Genomic DNA, 20,577 nt, shown 5'->3' on the forward strand with positions numbered 1-20,577 from the left:
CTACACTGAAAACTACAAAATATTGCTGAGAGACATTTTAGATACCTACATAAATGAAGAAATGGCCTGTTTTATGTACTAGATGACTCACTGTTGTTCAAAAGTCCATATTTCCCAAATTGATATATGAATTCATAGAATCCCAACCAAAGTATAGGAGGCTCTGCTATGGAAATTGAACAAATTTATAAGATTTGCACTATCAGCTTTCAATAATTACAATAAAACAATAGCTATTAATACAATGTTACATTGGCACAAGTGTCAACCCGCTGGCCAATGACAGAGAACACATAGGGCAGAGCTACACAACCCACACACGTGTAATAACTTAACTCATTAGAAGTGCTGATTCAACACAGCTGGAGTGGCATACACTCTTGACTAAATGATGATGGAGCAATCAGACGTCCATAGAGAAAACATGAGCTGAGCCCCCGACACACACCATAAAAAAAAAAAAAAAACATTTGGACATGATAACAGAACCTATAAACTTATTGAGCAAAAGATTAGAGCTCATTTCTATCCTCATGGAGAATTAAAAAAAAAAAACTGAATAGCACACTAAAAAGCACCAGTAATTTTTTTTTAAAAGGTTTATTTATTTATTTGAAAGTCAGAGTTACACAGATAGAGGAGACAGAGGGTCTTCCATCTGCTGGTTCACTCCCCAAATAGCCTCAACGGCCGGAGCTGCGCCGATCCAAAGCTAGGAGCCAGGAGCTGGGAGCCAGATTTCCCACGCGGGTGCAGTGGCCCAAGGATTTGGGCCATCTTCTACTGCTATCCCAGGCCACAGCAGAGAACTGGATGGGAAGTAGAGCAGCCGAGACTAGAACTGGCGCCCATATGGGATGCCGGCACTTCAGGCCAGGGCGTTAACCCACTGTGCCACAGCGCCGGCCCCAAAGCACCAGTAATTTAAAAGGGATAAAATGAGCTTCATTGAAATTAGAAATTTTGTTCATCAAAACCATGAAGAGAGTGAACATACCTCAGACTGAGAGAAGAGACATACATTGCATATATCTGACAAAAGTCTCATCCAAAATTTGGGGAGAATTTCTACCAATTAGTAAAGAAAAAGCAAACTTCCCAATTTATGTTAACAAAGACTTGGAAAGATGAGTCACGGAAGAAAACACCCAAATGGCTAATAAGCATATAAAATTATATTCAACACTGTTATTCATAGGGGAAATAAAAATAAAAATTAAAACTGTTACAGAGTACCAGGATACCCGAATGACTGAGAATTTAAAAGGCTAACAAGGCTAAGCATTGCTATGATTGTGAAGCAACTGGCTCTCTCACAGGAGCTGATGGAAGTGTAAGTTGGCTCAGCTACTTGAGAAAACTATTTGATGGTATCTAGTAAAGCTAAACATGGAGTTAGCCCATGATCCAGCAATTACACTTAGGTGAATGCCCAAGAGCTACATGAATAGATCCTGAATTTCAAATGAAAAACAAGCATGAAGAATAAGTAGGAAAAGTGATAAAGAAGAGCAGCATTAGACGGCAGACCAAAGACTGAACCACACTACAAAGCCTTTTGTTACGGTTAAAATTAGGTGTCAACTGGACTGCACTAAGGAATATTTAGAATGCCTTGGACATCAGACCTCAAGGCTTTCAGGCCTGTCAACTCCAGGACTTACATCCAGTGGACTCTTGCTGGTATTCAGGCTTTCTGCCTAGAACAGAGAATTAACTGCCTCAGTTTTCACAATAATGTGCGTTTTTCAGGAACCTTAAGATGATTCAAACACATGGATACCAAAATTTGTGCACGAAAAGAAATGTTTAAGTTCTGTTTTCTATGAATTTTTCAAAGTATTGGGGCCGGCGCTGTGGCTGAGTGGGTTAACGCCCTGGCCTAAAAGCACTGGCATCCCATATGGGCACTGGTTCAAGACCCGGCTGCTCCACTTCCGATCCAGCTCTGTGCTATGGCCTGAGAATGCAGTAGAAGATGGCCCAAGTCTTTGGGCCCCTGTACCCGTGTGGAAGACCTGGAAGAAGCTCCTGGCTCCTGGCTCCTGGCTCCTGTCTTCAGATCGGTGCAGCTCCATTCGTTGTGGCCAACTGGGGAGTGAAGCAACGGTTGGAAGACCTCTCTCTCTCTCTCTACCTCACCTCTCTCTGTGTAACTCTGACTTTCAAATAAATAAATAAATATTAAAAGAAAAAAGTGCTTGGTTCTGAAGCCTTTGGACTTGGACTGAGCTGTTATTGGCATCCCAGGGTCTCCAGGCCTGCAGAGGACCTTCCATGGGACTTCTCCACTGCCACAAATCATATGCGCCAACTCCCCAAAGAAATCAGTTCCTTTCTTATATTTTGGTGTGTTTGTAGATGCATATATTTTCTATTTTATTTTTTATTTATTGTTACAAACAAACATAGGGAGGTTAAAGCTGAAACTAAGGAGATGATTCTAGCTAGGATGTGGATGCTAATAGGGCAAGCAGTAAAGTGGAAGAATGAGATTTAATATACATTTTAAATATTTTTCACTTTTGGAACATATAATTAAATCAAAAAAGACTAATAAAAACAGAAAACCCTAAAAATCATTGCAAACAGAAACCACTGACCCTAACTCTACAGTAGATAACCTCAGTTCAGAGGAAAAAGAAAATTGATCTGAACAGCTTTTAAATGCAGAGTAATCTTGAACTTGATATGTTAGCCAAGATGTCAAGTTTTGTGTAAATAATTCTGGAACTATTTTGAGTGTCCCAGAGCAAGTGAATAAATGTGCTCCCATGATAGAAACCAGCATTCTCATTGTGGGGAAAGATACATAAATGCAGAATAGAGAAAATTGGGAAAAACCTCTGGTGTCAGATTTGAACTGAAGGCAACACTAAAAACCCACAATTGTATCTGTGTGGGGTGGGGAGGCAGCGCCGTGGCTCACTTGGTTAATCCTCCGACTGCAGCGCCAGCATCCCATATGGGCACCGGTTCTAGTCCCTGATGCTTCTCTTCCAGTCCAGCTCTCTGCTGTGGCCCGGGAAGGTAGTGGAGGATGGCCCAAATGCTTGGGCACCTGCATCCGCTTGGGAGGCTAGGAGGAAGCACCTGGCTCCTGGTTTTGGATCAGTGTAACTCCAGATGTACTGGTCATTTGGGGGGTGAACCAACAGAAGGAAGACCTTTCTCTGTCTCTCTCTCACACTGTCTAACTCTGTCAAATAAATAAAAATTTAAGACAAAAGAGAGAGGAAGAAAGAGGAGGAGGAAGAGGAGGAGGAAGAAGCGAAGAGGAACATGGTAGTAGTAATAGTAGTACTAATAATAGCAGTTACATATTTAATGGCCCATATTTGGAGTTCTAAATATTATTTCCCACCAAAAGGATCCAGAATCCCAGATCCATGGCAGAGAAAATTTAAGGTGAACTTCATAATACTAGAATTAATGGTAGAGGACGTTCTTCCAGAAGAAGGCCAGGCAAAAAATGTAGAAGCATGTTAGATTTAGAAAAGTTCTTCTTTTCAACCAACCATCAATGTAATAATTTATTCAGTCAGGGTTACAAACAAATTTAAAAGCATTAACAGAGGGACCAGAGTTGTAGCATATCAGGTTAAGCCACCACCTGTGACACCAGCATCCCATATGGGTGCCAGTTGAAGTCCTGGCTGTTCCACTTCCAATCCAGCTCCTTGCTAAAGGCCTGGGAAAAGCAGCAGAAGATGCCCCAAGTAACCACTAGAGAGACTCAAAAGAGGCCCTTGGCTCCTGACTTTACCTGGCTCAGCCCCAGCTGTCAAGGCCATTCAGGGAGTGAACCATTAGATGGAAGACCTCTATCTTTCGCTCTCACTCTATCTCCCTCTACTCTGCCTTTAAAATAAATGAATAAATAAATCTTTTTTTAAAAAATTGCATGAAAACTGTTGGGACACAGCATGTACATGAGATCACTACTTATGGTTTACAAAGATAAAAGTTTCCTTATAATGAAAAGATCTAGTAGACATCTCTCTAACCCATCAATCAAACACAGCAGCACTATTGCTGCTGATAATGAAATAATCATCAAAACCAAATTATGATCCATTCTACCAGGTTTCGAGTCTTCAAATCTATCAATGTTTGAAGATAGAAACATGGGATGACTGTTCTGGATTAAAGGCTATTGAAGAGACATATAAAGATAACTTAACACTTAGTGGATCTTGTATTTGGAGGGAAAAACCCATCATGAAATCTTGGATACATTTGGGAAAAATTAATTAGTGACAGTAAATCAGATATTATTTAATTAATATTAAATATTTAGGTGTTAAAATTATATTGGAGTTATGTAAGAATATGTCCTTGTTCTTAGAAGTCACCTGATAAATTATCTATGCTGAAGTAGAGTAATATTTGCAAGTTATTAAGAAATGGGTTGGCCAAATTAGAATAAATATCTACAGACATGTATAAGTATACACATGTTCATATATATTTCTGTTTATAAAGACAAAGAGAAAAGCCAATGTAGCAAAATATTAACAATTGATTTAGGTAAAAGGTATAAAATGGTCATTTTACTGCTTTTTTTCAAGATTTGAGTGGATTTGAAATGTTCAAATTAAAAATTTGAGAGAAATATCAGCAGATAGCTAAGAGAGTTCAACAACTTGCTAAGCTCCACAAGACCATTTGAAGGAGTAGAAACAATACTCTCTTCCATTTAGCCAGGACTTGCTTTCAGAAGGATGCAGGTGAACCTGGGGTATCAATATCAGCCTAAGATTGGTGTTTTTCAATTGTCGTTTGAATTACAGCATGTACTTGTTTTTTTTGTTTTGTTTTGTTTTGTTTTGTTTTGTTTTGACAGGCAGAGTGGACAGTGAAAGAGAGAGACAGAGAAAGGTCTTCCTTTGCCGTTGATTCACCCTCCAATGGCCGCCGCGGCCCGCGCGCTGCGGCCGGCGCACCACGCTGATCCGATGGCAGGAGCCAAGTACTTATCCTGGTCTCCCATGAGGTGCAGGGCCCAAGTACTTGGGCCATCCTCTACTGCACTCCCTGGCCACAGCAGAGAGCTGGCCTGGAAGAGGGGCAACTGGGACAGAATCCGGTGCCCCGACCGGGATTAGAACCCAGTGTGCCGGCGCCACAAGGTGGAGGATTAGCCTAGTGAGCCGTGGCGCCAGCCTACAGCATGTACTTGTTTCATTTTTGTGCAATGGCCCAATCTTATGTCCTTGATATTTATTAACGACTGCTGTTCCTCTAGGTCTCATCACGTTTTCTGTCAAAATAATGGCATTGTCCACCATTGAATGTGAGCCCATTTCCCACACCTTTTACTCTTATCAGTTTCATTCAGAAAACGGAAAGCTGCAGCACCCTGATGAGTCAGAATTCTACAAAGCAGCACTTGGTTGCACTTTTGGTGCAAAACCCAGAGTCTTTAAATAACAGATTCTTGAACTTACCCTGAAGCTTTTAGCCTTCAGAAATACATAACAGTTCCATGTATCTTGTTTAAATAAACCTCTTAGCAAGCTGTGTGTGTTAAAACGAGAATACTAACTCTTGCAGAGAAAACCCTCCCTTCCATAATCTAGGATGGATGTGGTTGTTATTTGTTTAAAACTGCAAGAAAACAGATGAGCTGCCATGCAATTTATACAAAACCAGCCAGGGAAATAAAAGCACCAGACTTGATTTCTTTTGTTTTGCTCTGTTGGTATAAGAGCTATATGATCAAAAATCTTATATTCCTCCATGAAAAATTTAACTCTATTTTTAAAGATTTGGCACTGACATTCTTTTGCCTTTATAATAAATTAGTAAAGACCCTTGGGTTATACTTAACTGTTCTAACACAAATCCTCTGCAACCTCAGGAGTTTCTAGCATCTCATTTCTTAGCTCATTTTCTGAACAGAAAAATTGGTCTCCCTCTACCTACTCTCTCTCTCTCTCTTTCTCTCTCTCTCTCACTCTCTCTCTTTCTCTCACATTTTTATACAACTTGCTTACTTTTTAGGTCATCTGCCATCTGTTACTCCAGAGAGTAGCTTTCCTGAATGCAAGTGAGAAAACCACACAGATCAAAATTAAGAGATCAAACTGTGTGTGCATGAACCCCGACTCTCCTCCTTTCTATCTGTATGAACTTGGAGCCTCAGTTTCCTTATCTGTAAAATGGAAATCATAACCCTACCACAGAGTGTGGTGGCTCAGAATAGAGGTAATATACATAATGCAACTAGTAGAGAATGAATCTTGTAATTAATACTATAATTAATAATTATTTTATTGCAGTTTTGTAATAACACTATCTAAACACAAATTAATAATAGTGCAGTCTATCAAATGAAGAGGTGGATTGTTCAGTAAAAATCTATGTGTTATACATGGTACTCCAAAGTGTTTATAGAAAGCAAAATTTAAAAGATAAGTTTGATCAGGCATTTGGGAGCAGTGCTATAAGCTGTCACTTGGGACACTTGCATCCAATAAAAGAGTGCCTGGGATCAAGTCCCACCTCTGCTTTTGATACAAATTTTTGCAAATGCATCTGGGAGGTAGCAGGTGATAACCCAATTACCTGGGTCCCTGCCACCATATGGGAGGCCCAGATTAAGTACCGTACTCCTGGCTTCAATCCAGCCTAGTCCTGGATCTTGAAAAAGGCATTTGAGGAGTGAACCAGCAGATGGAAGATCTCTTTCTGTTCCTCTCTTGCCACCTCCTCCTTTGCTTTTCAAATAAATAAATGAAAAATAATTATTTTTTTAAAAAGATAAGTTTTTGGTAGATTTTTCTCAATATGCATGTCCATATGCATGAATTTCAAAATCTTTTTGCACCAAAATCAATTTATTTTTAAATTTCATTTTCCATGAACTTTTTGAAGTCCCCTCATACATAAGTCCAAAATGTGTTCAAACCCTACCAGAAATCATCAGCTTGACACACCCTTCAAAAATTCAGTGGTAACTATCTCTAAAAAAGAGATTTGATAACATGAACTATGTGATAAATGAACAAGTCATTTGATTTTTGTGTTATCTACATGTCTCAGTAGAAAGTGGAAGGCAGCCATAATGCTGTTGCTAACTGTCATATCCCCAAGAGACAACTGACTAAATGCAGAGCTTTGATACCTTCCTGAGAAACCCTAAATCAGAATCTCTGGGTGAGAGGACTGGGAACTTGCATGTCTGCCTGCACTTCAGAAGACATTTTTGTGCATTGCATTTTGATAGTTGTTGCTTTATTGTTAGACAAAGAACGAATTCTGCAGTCTTTGCTTTTTTACATTCTTTCATCAAGCCAACCAGACACACTGTGATAAACATGTGTGTTCAGCCACTGGTTATCGAAAAGAAACCAGATAGGAAAAGTACAAGTGTAAAGTCATGATCTCTGGAGTTAAAAGGGCCAGCTTGACCTGAATGTGGTGAAAGTTAAGCCAAGTTGAAAAGATTGTTCACTCAGGTATGAGAATATTATCTGCACCCACGTGGTTCTAGCCACACTGAGTCTTGGAACCTTCATCCTAGGATTAATCTAAATGCAGCATAGAATGGTTTCAAATTTTGAGCACTGTTAATGCTTTTAAGATTCTTGTCATCATCTCTCATTAGCACTCTTCTCTTTTATATCACTTATATTTTTAAAAATATCTATGGGGCCAGCATTGTGATGCAGTGAGGTAAGCTGTTGCTTGTGACACCCATATCCCTATCAAATGCCGATGCCAGCTGCTTGGCTTCCAATCCAGATTCCAGCTGCTCTGCCTGGGAAGGCAGCAGAAAAAGGTCCAAGTCCATGTAGGTCATCTGGATGGAGTTCCTGGCTCCTGGCTTTAGCCAGGCCCATACCTAGTTGTTGTGGTTATTTGAGAACTGAACCAGTTGATAGAAGTTCTCTCTCTCTCTCTCTCTCTCTCTCTCTCTCTCCCTCTCTCTCCCCTCACCTTCCTGTCTCTTTCTATGCCTTTCAAAGACAATGAAGATACAACTTTAAAAGTAAAAAGACCAGGGCTGGTGTTAAGCCTCAGCCTGAGGCACCAGCATCGCACATGTGCACAAGTTTTGAGTCCCAGCTGCTCCGTTTTCAATCCAGCTCCTTGCTGATGGCCTAGGAAAGCAGTGGAAGATGGTCAAAGTGCTTGGGGCCCTGCATCCACATGGAAGACCCAGAAAAAGCTCCTGACTCCTGTTCAGATCCGTCCAACTCCAGCTGTTGCAGCCATTGGGGAGTGAACCCATGGATAGAAGACTTCTCTCTGGCTGTAATTCTGCCTCTCAAATAAATAATTAAATAAATATTTTTAAAAGATACCTATGTATTACAGTTGGGTTTTGTTCACTGATGCCCCACAAGGTCAGACTTTAACTACACCACAGCAAGGTCATACACGTTTGAGCCCAGATCCAAATCTAAAACATTGCTAAGTACACAAGAATTAATAAGTGTTAGTTGAATTTTTTTTACCAGTGCTTACCCATAAAGTTTAAATTTTCCCTCTACATAATTTCAAGGTTTTTTACAATATCACAAACAAGAAGATGGAGCAGCATAGTGAATGTGGGTTTTGGAAGCAGGAAGTCATGGATTTTCATGTCATTTCTACTGCTTTCTTGCTGGAAAACCTATAGACAAGATATTCAGTCACCCCCTTTCTCAATTTCTTCTTCATCTCAAGAAGCTTTGCTAAGTAAACAGAATATAAATGACAATTAGATTATAGCAATATCTCCAAAATTCAGAAGATAGTAAAAATATGGTCTGTGGAAAGAAGCTGTGGAATTTTGCTGGTTAAGAGACCACTGGCAAGGTTTCACTCTTCTTTACTCTCTAAATGACTTTTCATGGTAAATTACAAGCCATCCAACTCATCACATTTTAAACTCTGCAGATAAGCGACATGTACTCACAGGGTGTTCAAATTCTTGAGTTTCTTAAAGGCACTCCCTGGAATTTCTCTTATTCTGTTAAATCTCAAGTCTCTGGGAACACAAAACAAAAGAGAGAAATTACAATACGTTGATTCCCATTCTGTCCTTATTTCCAGGAGCTTAAAAGTTAATTCTCCTTTTGTGATCAAACATACAGCACTAAAGGACTAAACACAATTAAAATAGAGCAAGCACGTGTCACACACTGAAATAGGTTCATAGTTTATGGTAGATTTTGCATAGCTGGTGCTATGTGCTAACTCAGAGATGCCAGATCTTAGAGTTGGTTGGAGAATACTTCAGAGAGTTAAAAGCAGAAAATTCCCCTTAAGTTGCATTTGTACAAAACCAAAACAAACTCTCTATATGACAACATGCAAGTTGAGTATAGCTTATTTGGTAAAATATCAGATGTTGCCTATCAACTCAATTTAACACCCATGCTCGAATTTACCCAAAAACTGAATTAGTTAATTCTTCCCAGGAATGCAATAACTTTCCAAAGAGTATTAAAGCAAGGCAATAAATCAATTATTTTTAGAAAGATGCATCTCTACAGCCAACGATTAACATACTTCTTTATTTAGCAAGTAAATTAAGTGTCACATACAATATTAAACACGAAGACACAAAGAAGAGCAAGATATGGTCCCTGCTACTGAACACGAATAGTTCTGTGAGAAACTGTTGCAACACTGGGGTGTACACTGTCCATGAGACAACAGAGGAATAAACAAAGGCTGTGCACCGATGGTGGACTTAGGTGCTGATCTGTCCAGTCCCTCCCATCAATGGGAGAACGAATTGCTCTACTCCACCTGACTATAGTGGAAGTACCAATCATGTGCCTTTTCCTACTTTTTTAATCATGATATTTAAATTAAACTACACTATTGCTCTTCTGTACTTAGTTGAGAACAAATCTGCAACTGAGAAATTTAAAAGTTGTTCTGTCTTAAACCATTTGATTCACAAATCTTTATAAAATTACCTTAAAATCCTATCATTTTATGTTTCTCTTGATTTGACTTTGGCAGAACATGCACAATTTCATAATAGCTGCTATTTTCAATAAAAGTCATTAAATAACTCAGTGATTATGCATCCTTGTTAGGTGGAACACCTTGCTTAAAAACCATGCATTGCTTTACTACATGTTTAAATGGGAACTTTCTAAGGTACATGAGATCTTCTCTATATGCATAGAAGAAATGGAGTCACATAAACCCTAATGCTCCAGAAATAATGGTTTCCCTTTAAAAAAAAAAATAACACAGCAATTTTAAATTAATAGTCACAAGAACTTTCTCCTCAGATTGAAGTAACACCCTGACAGTAGGGACTCCATTTTAAAACACCCAAGAGTCCATCTTGAAAAAGCACCCCTCACTGTGATGCTACGGTCTGAAACTAATTATGGTCTAAAACTAAGACAATAACAGTACCATGCATCCCATTTGGCAAAACATAGAAATCTCCTAGCATGATTGCTCAAGCTTAAAACAGATAGGCTTCACCCAGATTAATATTAAGATTGTTATTTTCCATGTTTCACATATGATTTAGTTTGCTAACTAGACTAATGTCAAGATTGTAACTGGTATTGTGAAGATTGTAATTGGTATTAGTTTCGCATATGCTTTACATCAGCTTGAGCCTAGTAATCGTGTATTCCCCCCAAGCCTAGCAACCATGTATCCCCCCTCCTGTCCTCTTGGTTTTGCCTTTATAAATCCTGTTGTTTTGAGCTTCAGAGCCGAGCGTTCTTTAGGACATGAGCCCACTTTCAACCACTGGCAATTAGAGACTGCCAAATTTTATCAATGTGTGGTGCTCCTCTGATTGAACTCGCTCAGGCACAGGACTAAACCAGAAATCCTAATAATCTCCCCACCACAAGATTCCAACAATACACAAAGAAAGCAATATTAAAGGATAAACCATTTGCCTTCTTTTAGTTTGTAATTTTTGAAAAATTAGGAAAGTACATGTGAGAAAATAATGCTACTCCTTATAATCTACATGCAGAATTAAAAACTTGCATACTTTGATATAGTTGTTTCTACTCATAATATCACATTATTTTATTTTTACTAGCCAAAATATATGTAAAAACAAATTATAAGTCAGAATAAAACCTCTTTTAAGCACTATCTTAATTTTGGCTTTTCCCCCTCTCCATGAATATAAGCATTCATGATTTGTGAGAATTTCACACACACACACACACACACACACACATATGTAAATACATATAAGATAAAATGTATATATAGACAAATTAGAAGATAAATATAATGTACAGGTAAATGTAAAATTTGTAATATCTTTAAGTTTACAAAAACGGCATCAAAGTTTACATGGTTCTTAAAACTTCCCATGTCTTCTTAAACAACATTCTTCCCTGTTGCTCCTTGTTTTACATGAAGCTCTTGGTGTTTATCCATATCTCCTCTACAGTAGCCCACAAGGCAACCAGACCACATATCCTTTGTATATTTCTTCACTTACCAAACTTTTGGTTGTCTCCCATTTTTGGCAATCTCATTTGCAAACAAGTTTGCAATAAATGTGCATGCAACCCTCCTTGTGCACACAACAAAGTATTTCTCTAGGGCAAATATTTAGAATTAGAATTGCTAGAGCATAGAGTGTGCATATCTTCAGTTTTATAAAATTATGACAATTGCAAATTAATTTACAACTGGATGCATTAGAGCAGCAATAGAATTCATTGAAATACTGCAGAAAGATGCTTGAACTAATCACCAAATTATAAATTTAAATTTATCAATGGATTGATTTGGAAGTCGCACTGTTAGGTGTCTTTGTGGTCAAAATTCTTGAACTCCTTCATGAGTAAACAAGATATACTCTCCCACCAGAAGTTCTCATTACTCCAAGTGCCACTCAATGAGGCCACCTTCAGCCATACCCCATTCTTAGTGCTGAGGCCTGTGCAAGAGTCTCTTCCTAAGAAACCATGTATGGTCAGAGACCCACAGACTTGCTCCAAATTACTTAAATTCTAGCCAGGTTGGGGCCAGCACTGTGACACAGAGAGTTAAGATGCTGCCTGCAGTGCCAGCATCCCATATGGGCATCAGTTTGAGTCCCGGCTACTTTGCTTCGATCCAGATCGCTGATAATATATTAGGGCCATTTGGAGAGTGAACCAGTGGATAGAAGATCTTTCTCTTTCTTTCTCTCTCTCTGTATCTCTGCCATTCAAATAAAGAAATCTTTTTTTAAAAAAAATCTAATTAAGCATATTCAAATGTGTCAACATTAATATGTTAATACATAGTCTTCTTTAGTGTCTACTAATACTAACTGATAGAATTAAAAAGGAGAGAAAGATCCAACATGGGAAGCGGGATACACAGCAGATTCATAGAATGGCAGATGTCCTAAAACAGCACTCTGGCCTCAGAATCAGCCCTTAAGGCATTTGGATCTGGCTGAAGAGCCCATGAGAGTATTTTAGAGGCATGGAAAGCCAAGACACTTTGGCAAAAAAAAAAAAAAAAAAAAAAAAAAACCCTAAATGAAAGATCTCTGCGAGTGAGATCCCAGTGGAAAGAACAAGTCATCATAGAAGGAGGTACCTTTCTCTGAAGGGAGGAGAGAACTTCCACTTTGACTATGACCTTGTCTAAGTAAGATTGCAGTCGGGCAAACTCAAAAGGCTTCCATAGCCTTGGCAACTCATGACAAGAGCCTAGGGAGATTACTGACGCCATAAACAAGAGTATCAATTTGTTCAGTTAACAACAGGAATCTCTGTGCACTTACTCCTCATGTAGAATTTCTGTTCTTAATGTGTTGTACAATGTGGATTAATGCTATAACTAGCACTCAAATGGTATTTTTTACTCTGTGTTTCTGTGTGGGTGCAAACTGTTGAAATCTTTACTTAATATATACTAAATTGATCTTCTGTATATGAAGATAATTGAAAATGAATCTTGATATGAATGGAATGGGAGAGGGAGCAGGAGATGGAAGGGTTGCGGGTGGGAGGGATGTTATGGGGGGGGGGAGCCACTGTAATCCATAAGCTGCAATTTGGAAATTTATATTTGTTAAATAAATGTTTAAAAAATCTGAGGAAAAAAGTACATAGTCTTCTTTGCTGTTATCTGGTCACATAAAGTTTTATACATTATGAACAGAAACTGTAGGGAAAGGTCTCCTTTCACAAATTTATTTATGTAGCTTTAAAGATTTATTTGAAAGGTACTGTTTAAAGATTTTTAAAGATTTATTAATTTGAAAGAACTACAGAGAGAGAGGGAGAGACAAAGAGATCTTCCATCTGCTGATTCACTCCCTAAATGGACACAACGGCTAGGGCTGGGCCAGGCTGAAGCCAGGAGCCTATAACTCCATCCGGGTCTCCCACATGGGTGGCAGGGGCCCAGGCACTTGGGCAATCTTCTATTGCTTTCCCAGGAGCATTAAGAGGGAGCTGGATGGGAAGCAGGGCAGCCAGGACCCAAACCCATACTCATATGGGATGTCAGCATGCCAAGCAGCAGTTTCACTCACTCACATGATGCTGGTTCCGCCCTTCACAATGTTAATCCCTGCACCTTGCGATTGCATACAGGGCACTATACAATGCATTATCTAGAGTTGGGCAGACATTTTTGAAAATCAGATCACTTGAATTCAAATGACCACCAAATTTGAGTGATACTGCTTTCTGTGTAAATAAGTTTACCCAAAAGTACAATTCATTTTCCCACACTGCCACTATTTTGCTGAAAATTAGTCACTAAAAACTTCACTTGTACAAAAATCTGTCATGTATTTAAAATTTCTTTTAACAAGAAATCAAAAAGTGAATTACTGTATCACTTTTTTCATTGTGATATACAAAATATCCAAAATAATCATAATAATAACAAGCACCATTTAGCATAATTTTCATCCCATTCATTATTCATTGGAACTCAATTTGGTAGTAATTCTGCTCATTGCAGAATAAACTTGCAGATAAAAATTGAGCTCGTGGTACTTACTGGCAGTAGTAAAAACAAGAGTTTGTCTGTCTCCCCTGTTCTCCTCCATTCCAAGCTGTTAAGGCTGGGCAAAGACTTAATGCTTGTTAGAAAAAGCCAGTTGGTAATCCAACTCTAACCAATAAGCGACGAATTTTAGCTCAAATTCAACCCAGAAGATTTTAAAATGACTTTAACATGACTCCACACTGCACATCAGTGAAGGCCAAACATGGATAGAGAGCAGTGTGTGAACCAGTTCCAACTGTCTCATAGCTCATGTGGTCTTTTTAGGTAACAGCTCACACCAGACTGATGTCACAGCCCATGACACACCCTTGCCTGGCGTGCATGGCATTAGACGTCATCAATATGCAGAAATGTCCACAGGAAGATCTTGACAGAGCATCACAGAAGCCCTGGCCCTAACTAGGTCCTGAAGTTCTCGGTATATTTCAGAGCACACCATAGTCTCCCCAGCTAAGCTGCAGCTTCACTTTCCATGGTTTCAGTTACTTGTAATTAACCATGCTCTGAAAATATTAAATGGAAAATTCCAGATATAAACAGCTTGTAACTTTTGAATAACTTCGAATATAGCCTATTATAACTATTCTACTGTATTGTTAGTTATTGATGATCTCTGTGCCTAATTTATAAATTAAATTTTGTTATAGATAGGTCTGTACAGGGAAAGCTGTCGCTCCCCCTCTTCGTGGAGGAGCAACACAGGACCCTGCGCTGTTCTTTCGTCTGCTCGGCCCTCCCCGGGTTTACTGCTGGTTCCTCCCGGGTTGGCTACTATCCCTTCCACCTCCGTGGAAGGGCAGTTCCCCCTGGCCACATTCCCCACTTCCGCAGGGGAGCGCCACACCGCCGGCCGGCTCTTCTCGGGGGCTGCACAGGTGTTCCCTCAGCCAGACGTTCCCCTTAGATGTTCCCCATAGATGTTCCTGGTGCATGCCGTCTCTCTCCTCCTTTATAGTCCTCCTCCGCCAATCCCAACTCGGCTGCCCACACACCGAGTACGCTGCTCTCCAATCAGGAGCAAGTCCTACAGTTTATTAGCTGAACTGGAGGCAGCTGTGCGGAAGCTGTTTACTTCTCTCCCAGCGCCATATTGTGGGAGAGCAGATGCATAGAATAAGTCTTAATTCCAGTAACTCAGTCTAGTCCGGTTTGCTCCCCACAGAAAGCATGGTAGACATAGGGTTCAGTGCCATCTCTACAGAACATTATGGAATGTGTCCCTAGCAGGTAAGAGGGTACTCCTGTATTTTATGCTAACTTAAACAAATCAGCATTTCATATAAAAATACAATTTTCTATGAGTGTCCATGTCACAAAACAATTTCAGAATTCATTTTAAAGATGATATTCAATACTGTTTGCACTGTGGAGGTGCAGCCCAGGTTAAGTGATAAGATGAATATCTTCCTCTTGAAATACTATTAGCCCAGCTCTGGGACTGAATGCACAACATTGTTAAGAGATAAAACTCTGGGCCAGCACTGTGGCATAGCAAGAAAAGCCACCTCCTGCAGTGCCAGCATCCCATGTGTGCACCTGTTCAAGTACTGGTTGCTCCACTTTCAATTCAGCTCCCGGTTAATGCGCCTGGGAAAGCAGTGGAATATGATACAAGTCCCTGAGCCCCTGCACCCACATTGGGTACCCAGAGGATGCCCCTGGCTCCCAGCTTCGGATCAGCCCAGCTCCGGCCATTTGTGGCCATTTGGAGAACAAATCAGCAGATGGAAGATCTCTATCTCGCCCTCTCTCTCTCTCTCTCTCTCTCTTTCTATCTCTGTTAACACTGCCTTTCAAATAAATAATCTTTAAAAAAGTAAAAGTTAAAAAATAAAGGATATAAAACCCAACTTTAAGCTGCTTCCCATAGGTGACCACAACTTGTCTGGTCCCTGTGTAGTGTGGGTTACCTCATAATGTCCTGAGCAGAAGATGGTCTCCAGTTTCTTTGTGTTTGCCCATATGGCTAAGAATCTGGGACTTGGAGAGCAAAACAAGCCTGCTGAACCTCTGAGGGCACTGTCTGGACAGGTTGATTTCTGTTTGTGCTACTTGTTTCCTTCATAACTGAGAACAAGTCGTTCTGGCAGAAAGCCTATCATCATGTAATAAAAATCAAGCAGGTCATACTTGAGCCAAAAGCATTCCTGCTGAAGGTGGGGATGTGATTAGGTCACTCTGATGGCAGAACATGAGGTACAGGGAGAAGCGTCAGCCTTTCCTCATTTCCTGAGCTTCCACGGGAGGGAGCAAGATGCCTCCAGAGCACAGGGGCAGATTTTTTTTGTTCGCAATTTTATTTGCAAGGAGTTCACACCTGTGTGCCCTTACTGCCCATCTCTCCTGTGAAGCAGTGGAGAGGGCAGGCTCTGCTCTGTGTGGTCCAGGCCCTCCGTCTGTCATACTGATCCTGAGTCCCTGGCTCAACATCACCTGACTCAGCCCTTGTCCTGTCCTGCTGGCCCTGTGTCTGTCGTGCAGGGACACTGCCACCCTGGCTTCTGCCCCTACCTTTCAGTCAGGCAAAGAATCAGGTTCCTCCCCCACCTCTCCCTGCTGCCCTTAAACAAAAACTTTCTGTATGTTTCAGTTTTGTATGCTTTCAGTGGAGAAGTCAGAAATACATATTCCAGGCCTGGACAGGTCAGGTGGAGGATACACTCAGTACCCATCCTGCCTGATTCCCAATCGATCTTCAACTGAGGATTGCACTGCAATTCGCCCCTGTGTTTTCTGCTGCTGTTCTTCAGCCCAATATTACCATGGAGAGATGCTTCATTTTTGTATGCCGACTGGGCCAGGCCATTGTACCTATGGAACTCAGTTTTGCACCAACGACCATTCTGAATGTTTCTCTGATTTAACACTTTAATCAGTAGGCTTTGAGATGACTCTCTACAACGTGGGAGGCCTCACCTGATCAATTGAAGGCACAAGGAAGAGGGAAATATGTTTCCAGAACACATTTGTACTCAAATGGCAACCCCAAATCTTCCTGGGGTCTCCAGCCTGTAGCCTGCACCAGACACAGCATACTTGCCAACACCCACAACTTCAGATGCCAATTCCCTTATCTATCTCTACACACACACACACACACACACACACACATCCCCTTGCCCTTGATATGTTTCTATTGGTCTGGCAAAGTCTATGCCTCAGAGATCACAGAGTAAGAATAGGGAGAAAGGAAGTCAGACCCCATGGGAACCTCATCTAGTCTGTTGGTCATGGATGAGTTTTTCTTTCTTTTTCTTTAAAGATGTATTTATTTACAGAAAAAGAGTTGGAGAGACAAAGAGAGAAAGCTCTTCCATCAATGGTACATGCCCCAAACGACAAGAACAGCTGGGGCAGTGCAGAGCCAAAGCCAGAAGCCAGAAGCCAGGAGCTGGATCTTCATCTGGGTCTCCCCACATGGGTCCACCTGCTTTCCCTAGATGCATTAGCAGGGAGCTGGATTGGAAGTGGAGCAGCCAAGACTTGAATCAGTGCTTATACGGTATGCCAGCATCACAGATGGTGATTTAATCTGCTACTCCACAATGCTGTCCCCTTTCTTTAATTTTGTATGGTATTTGATACTCATCTATCCATCTCCAACAATTGCTATGATGTTTATATATAAATAAGAATGCTCTAAAGGCTTCCCAGAGGATGCTAGGACAACATCTCAGCAGTTCTTCAGTCGTGCTCCCCGGCTCTTCAGTTTGTTCCTCAGTGAAATCCCCTGCCCCTAGCCTCGCTCTTCTCCAGAAATGGATTTCACACCCTCTCCAGCTCATGGATTAGACCAAGCAGACAGAAACTTCTGCAGTGAAGTGCTTGTACACAAAATCCCTCAAGAAAGCTGCTACTTTATGAGTCTTAAAGCATTGAACAGCATCAGGTGCTCACAGAATGTGAAAATTGGAAGGTATTAAAGGCCAACACACATACTTGTATAAAAGCCAAGAGTGCCCAATGCTTTAATTTCCCAAGTGTCCTTTATAGAGCGAGAACCAGGACTACTTTTACATCCTTGAGCAACTTCAACAGAAGCTGCCTACAAATCACATGTGCCTTTCCATGTGCTAAAAGGAGGATAAGGTAGGGAAGTGGAGAGAATCAGAACCTGTGTCCACAGCCATCCTAGCCAGTGCTCCACGCTTGCTCATGGCAGATGCAATGGGCTGATCTTGGAGCTGGAGAAACTAAGACCCAGAACAACTCATTCCGCTCAAAGCAAAACAAGTGGCCACAGTTATTGACTCTCCAAAATGACTGCTTACAAAGCACGCACTGCCTCCCTCACCACTCCTGACCTGGAAAGCATTTTGAGGAAACTGAGGCCCTAAATGGTGGGCAAATGCACCTACCATGGGCCAGTGCAGTCCAGGTTTCTTCATCCTCTGAAGACCTGGCCCTTCCAGCAGGTGTCACCAAAGGGTAATCCTCTCCTCCAGATCAGAGAAAGGCATTCCAGCTTGGTTTCATTTGTCCTGCCCATCACAGGGGGAAGAAGACTGGACTGTGGGCTGAACTGTGTTGCCCAAGTCATACTGACTCGCATATAAGCAGAGCATTCAGCAGCAAAGTTTCACTCTGGGGTAATCAAGCACTATACTACATAAAGGAATCTTTTACTTGGCAATAAGAGCTCTAAGTGAATTTTCACACAAAAGTAAGCATAGCCTCTTGGATGTTAAAACAATACTAACTCTGTCAGTCTAGTGAAAATGCATTACAAAATAATAAGGTTTAACTTTTCAAACGAATTGCTTAATGCCTCGCATTAGGGTCGGTATATTGTGCAATGATGTTTCCTTCCTCTGGGGCCCCTCTCTGAGTTAATGCAGCTCCTCAGAATGGCCCCACGCCTAGGAGGACAGCTCAGTGCCTGAGCTTCCAAACACTCTGAAGGTAGAAAGAGTATCACAGAAGAACTGAGCCCAGCCTTGCTTGTATTTTCAACTTGCCTCACATGGATCTTGATAGTGCTTCCCTATTTCCTGCAGCAATGTGCTACATTGTGCTGGGGAAATCAGAAACTTCCTCCCCCCACAACAGGTAGAGGTTGAGCCTGTGTGCATGGTTCTTACCCAGACCTGTATTCTAACCTCCCCAGTCCCTCCCAGGTCTACGAGGGTACAAGGAGCTAAACGTTGTCATCACACACTGGTCATTTGGTCTTACATTTCTGCTCTACGTATGCTCATGCCATTCCTTTCCTACAATGTCTTTCCCTTTTCCCTCTCTCACACATCCACAGTGAGTTCAAGGGTGCTGCACTGCCCTGGGAGTCATCTCACAGGAGGCCAGAGGGAACAAGCCAGAGACAGAAATCTTGTGCTATGTGCTTGCATGTCTGTCTTTGTCAATGCCAGGACTGAAGGTCACTCTGGAATACTGGCACTGAGCTTCCACATCCATCCCTTTCCTTAGGGAGGCATTCTCAGAGAATGGCCCACTGGGATAACCTGTGCTTCCCACGGCCTTTGCAATGGGAAATGCTTAGCATAGTGGTTAGGAGTGTGGGCCTCGGCATCAGGGAAGTACAACTGCCTGGACCTCCCTCAGCCACTTCTCAGGACCTGGCCTTGGACGGGCCAAGCCTCCTCATCATAAAACATAATGATCTCAGTATTAAATGTCATAATTCATGCACAGCCTTCAAATAGTGCCTAACATGTGCTAGGTCACAAAATCATTATAAGTTCTGCTATGTTAACATACAAAATACCACATTGTAAATGTCATGTCAATGTCCCTGCCTCCCTCAAACACAGTCATACTGGGACTCCTTTATGAGCAGTGAGCTTGTCTTTGTATATGCAACACAAATTTTATCCTCAGCATAAACCAAAATAATCATCATAGTGGAAAGAACCACCTATGGCTCTTAATTAGTAAAATTGGAAAGAGTAGAAATATAAACCAAATAGGGGAAGCCATACTGGAGAGCAGTTTTGAAAGCTGGCTACTCCAGCTTCCTGCTAATGTGCCTGGGAAGGCAGCAGAACTTGGGTCCCGGCCACTTGGGGATCAGAATGGAATTGCTGGTTCCTAGCCTCAGCCTAGCTCACCCCGAGTTGCCGTGGTCATTTGGGGAGTGAACCAGCAGTGATCTCCCTTTCTCTCTTTCTCTGCCAGTCAAAAAAATAAATTAAATAAATCTTTCAAAAAATAAAGCAAATAGTTAGGTTTCAGTTCAGTTCAGTGATATAGTCTACCAATATTGGCATCAGTAAATAAAAATTAACTTTTGTAATGTCAATGAAAATGTAACTTTTGGTGAAAATTCAAAGTACTTTTTCCCATCAGTTGTTAGAAAGGAAAGAAATACCCAGTTAAGAGGGAGCACATTCCTCTGTGAGACTGGCCAGGCTGGGCACTGTCCTTCACAGTTCTGGGCCTGGGAATCACATAAGGATCTGCCTGAGTGTTGGGCAACGTGTCCTATATGCCCACACCAACCACTTGGCTCCCGCAACCACGTAAGGAAGTCGACAGAGACACAAGATTTTGCAACAGTCTGGACTTGTCCACCCCGTAGTGCCCTTTAAGGGGAAATATGTTTCTATCTGTCAAAATATTAGTGAATTATTTACCATTTTTGCTTTATCTCATACC

General features: G+C 41.1%; 1 protein-coding gene across 1 annotated transcript in view; it reads right to left on the reverse strand.

Annotated features, from left to right (window-relative positions):
- PXDNL (peroxidasin like) overlaps positions 1-20,577 on the reverse strand; it is a 519,551-nt gene that overhangs the window by 330,405 nt on the left and 168,569 nt on the right. Inside the window, exon 2 of the mRNA XM_002710472.5 lies at positions 8,909-8,980. Coding sequence (XP_002710518.3) covers positions 8,909-8,980 — 72 coding nt within the window. The remainder of the gene's footprint in view (positions 1-8,908; positions 8,981-20,577) is intronic.

The sequence above is a fragment of the Oryctolagus cuniculus genome, chromosome 6, assembly GCF_964237555.1.
Source record: "Oryctolagus cuniculus chromosome 6, mOryCun1.1, whole genome shotgun sequence".
Taxonomy (NCBI): domain Eukaryota; kingdom Metazoa; phylum Chordata; class Mammalia; order Lagomorpha; family Leporidae; genus Oryctolagus; species Oryctolagus cuniculus.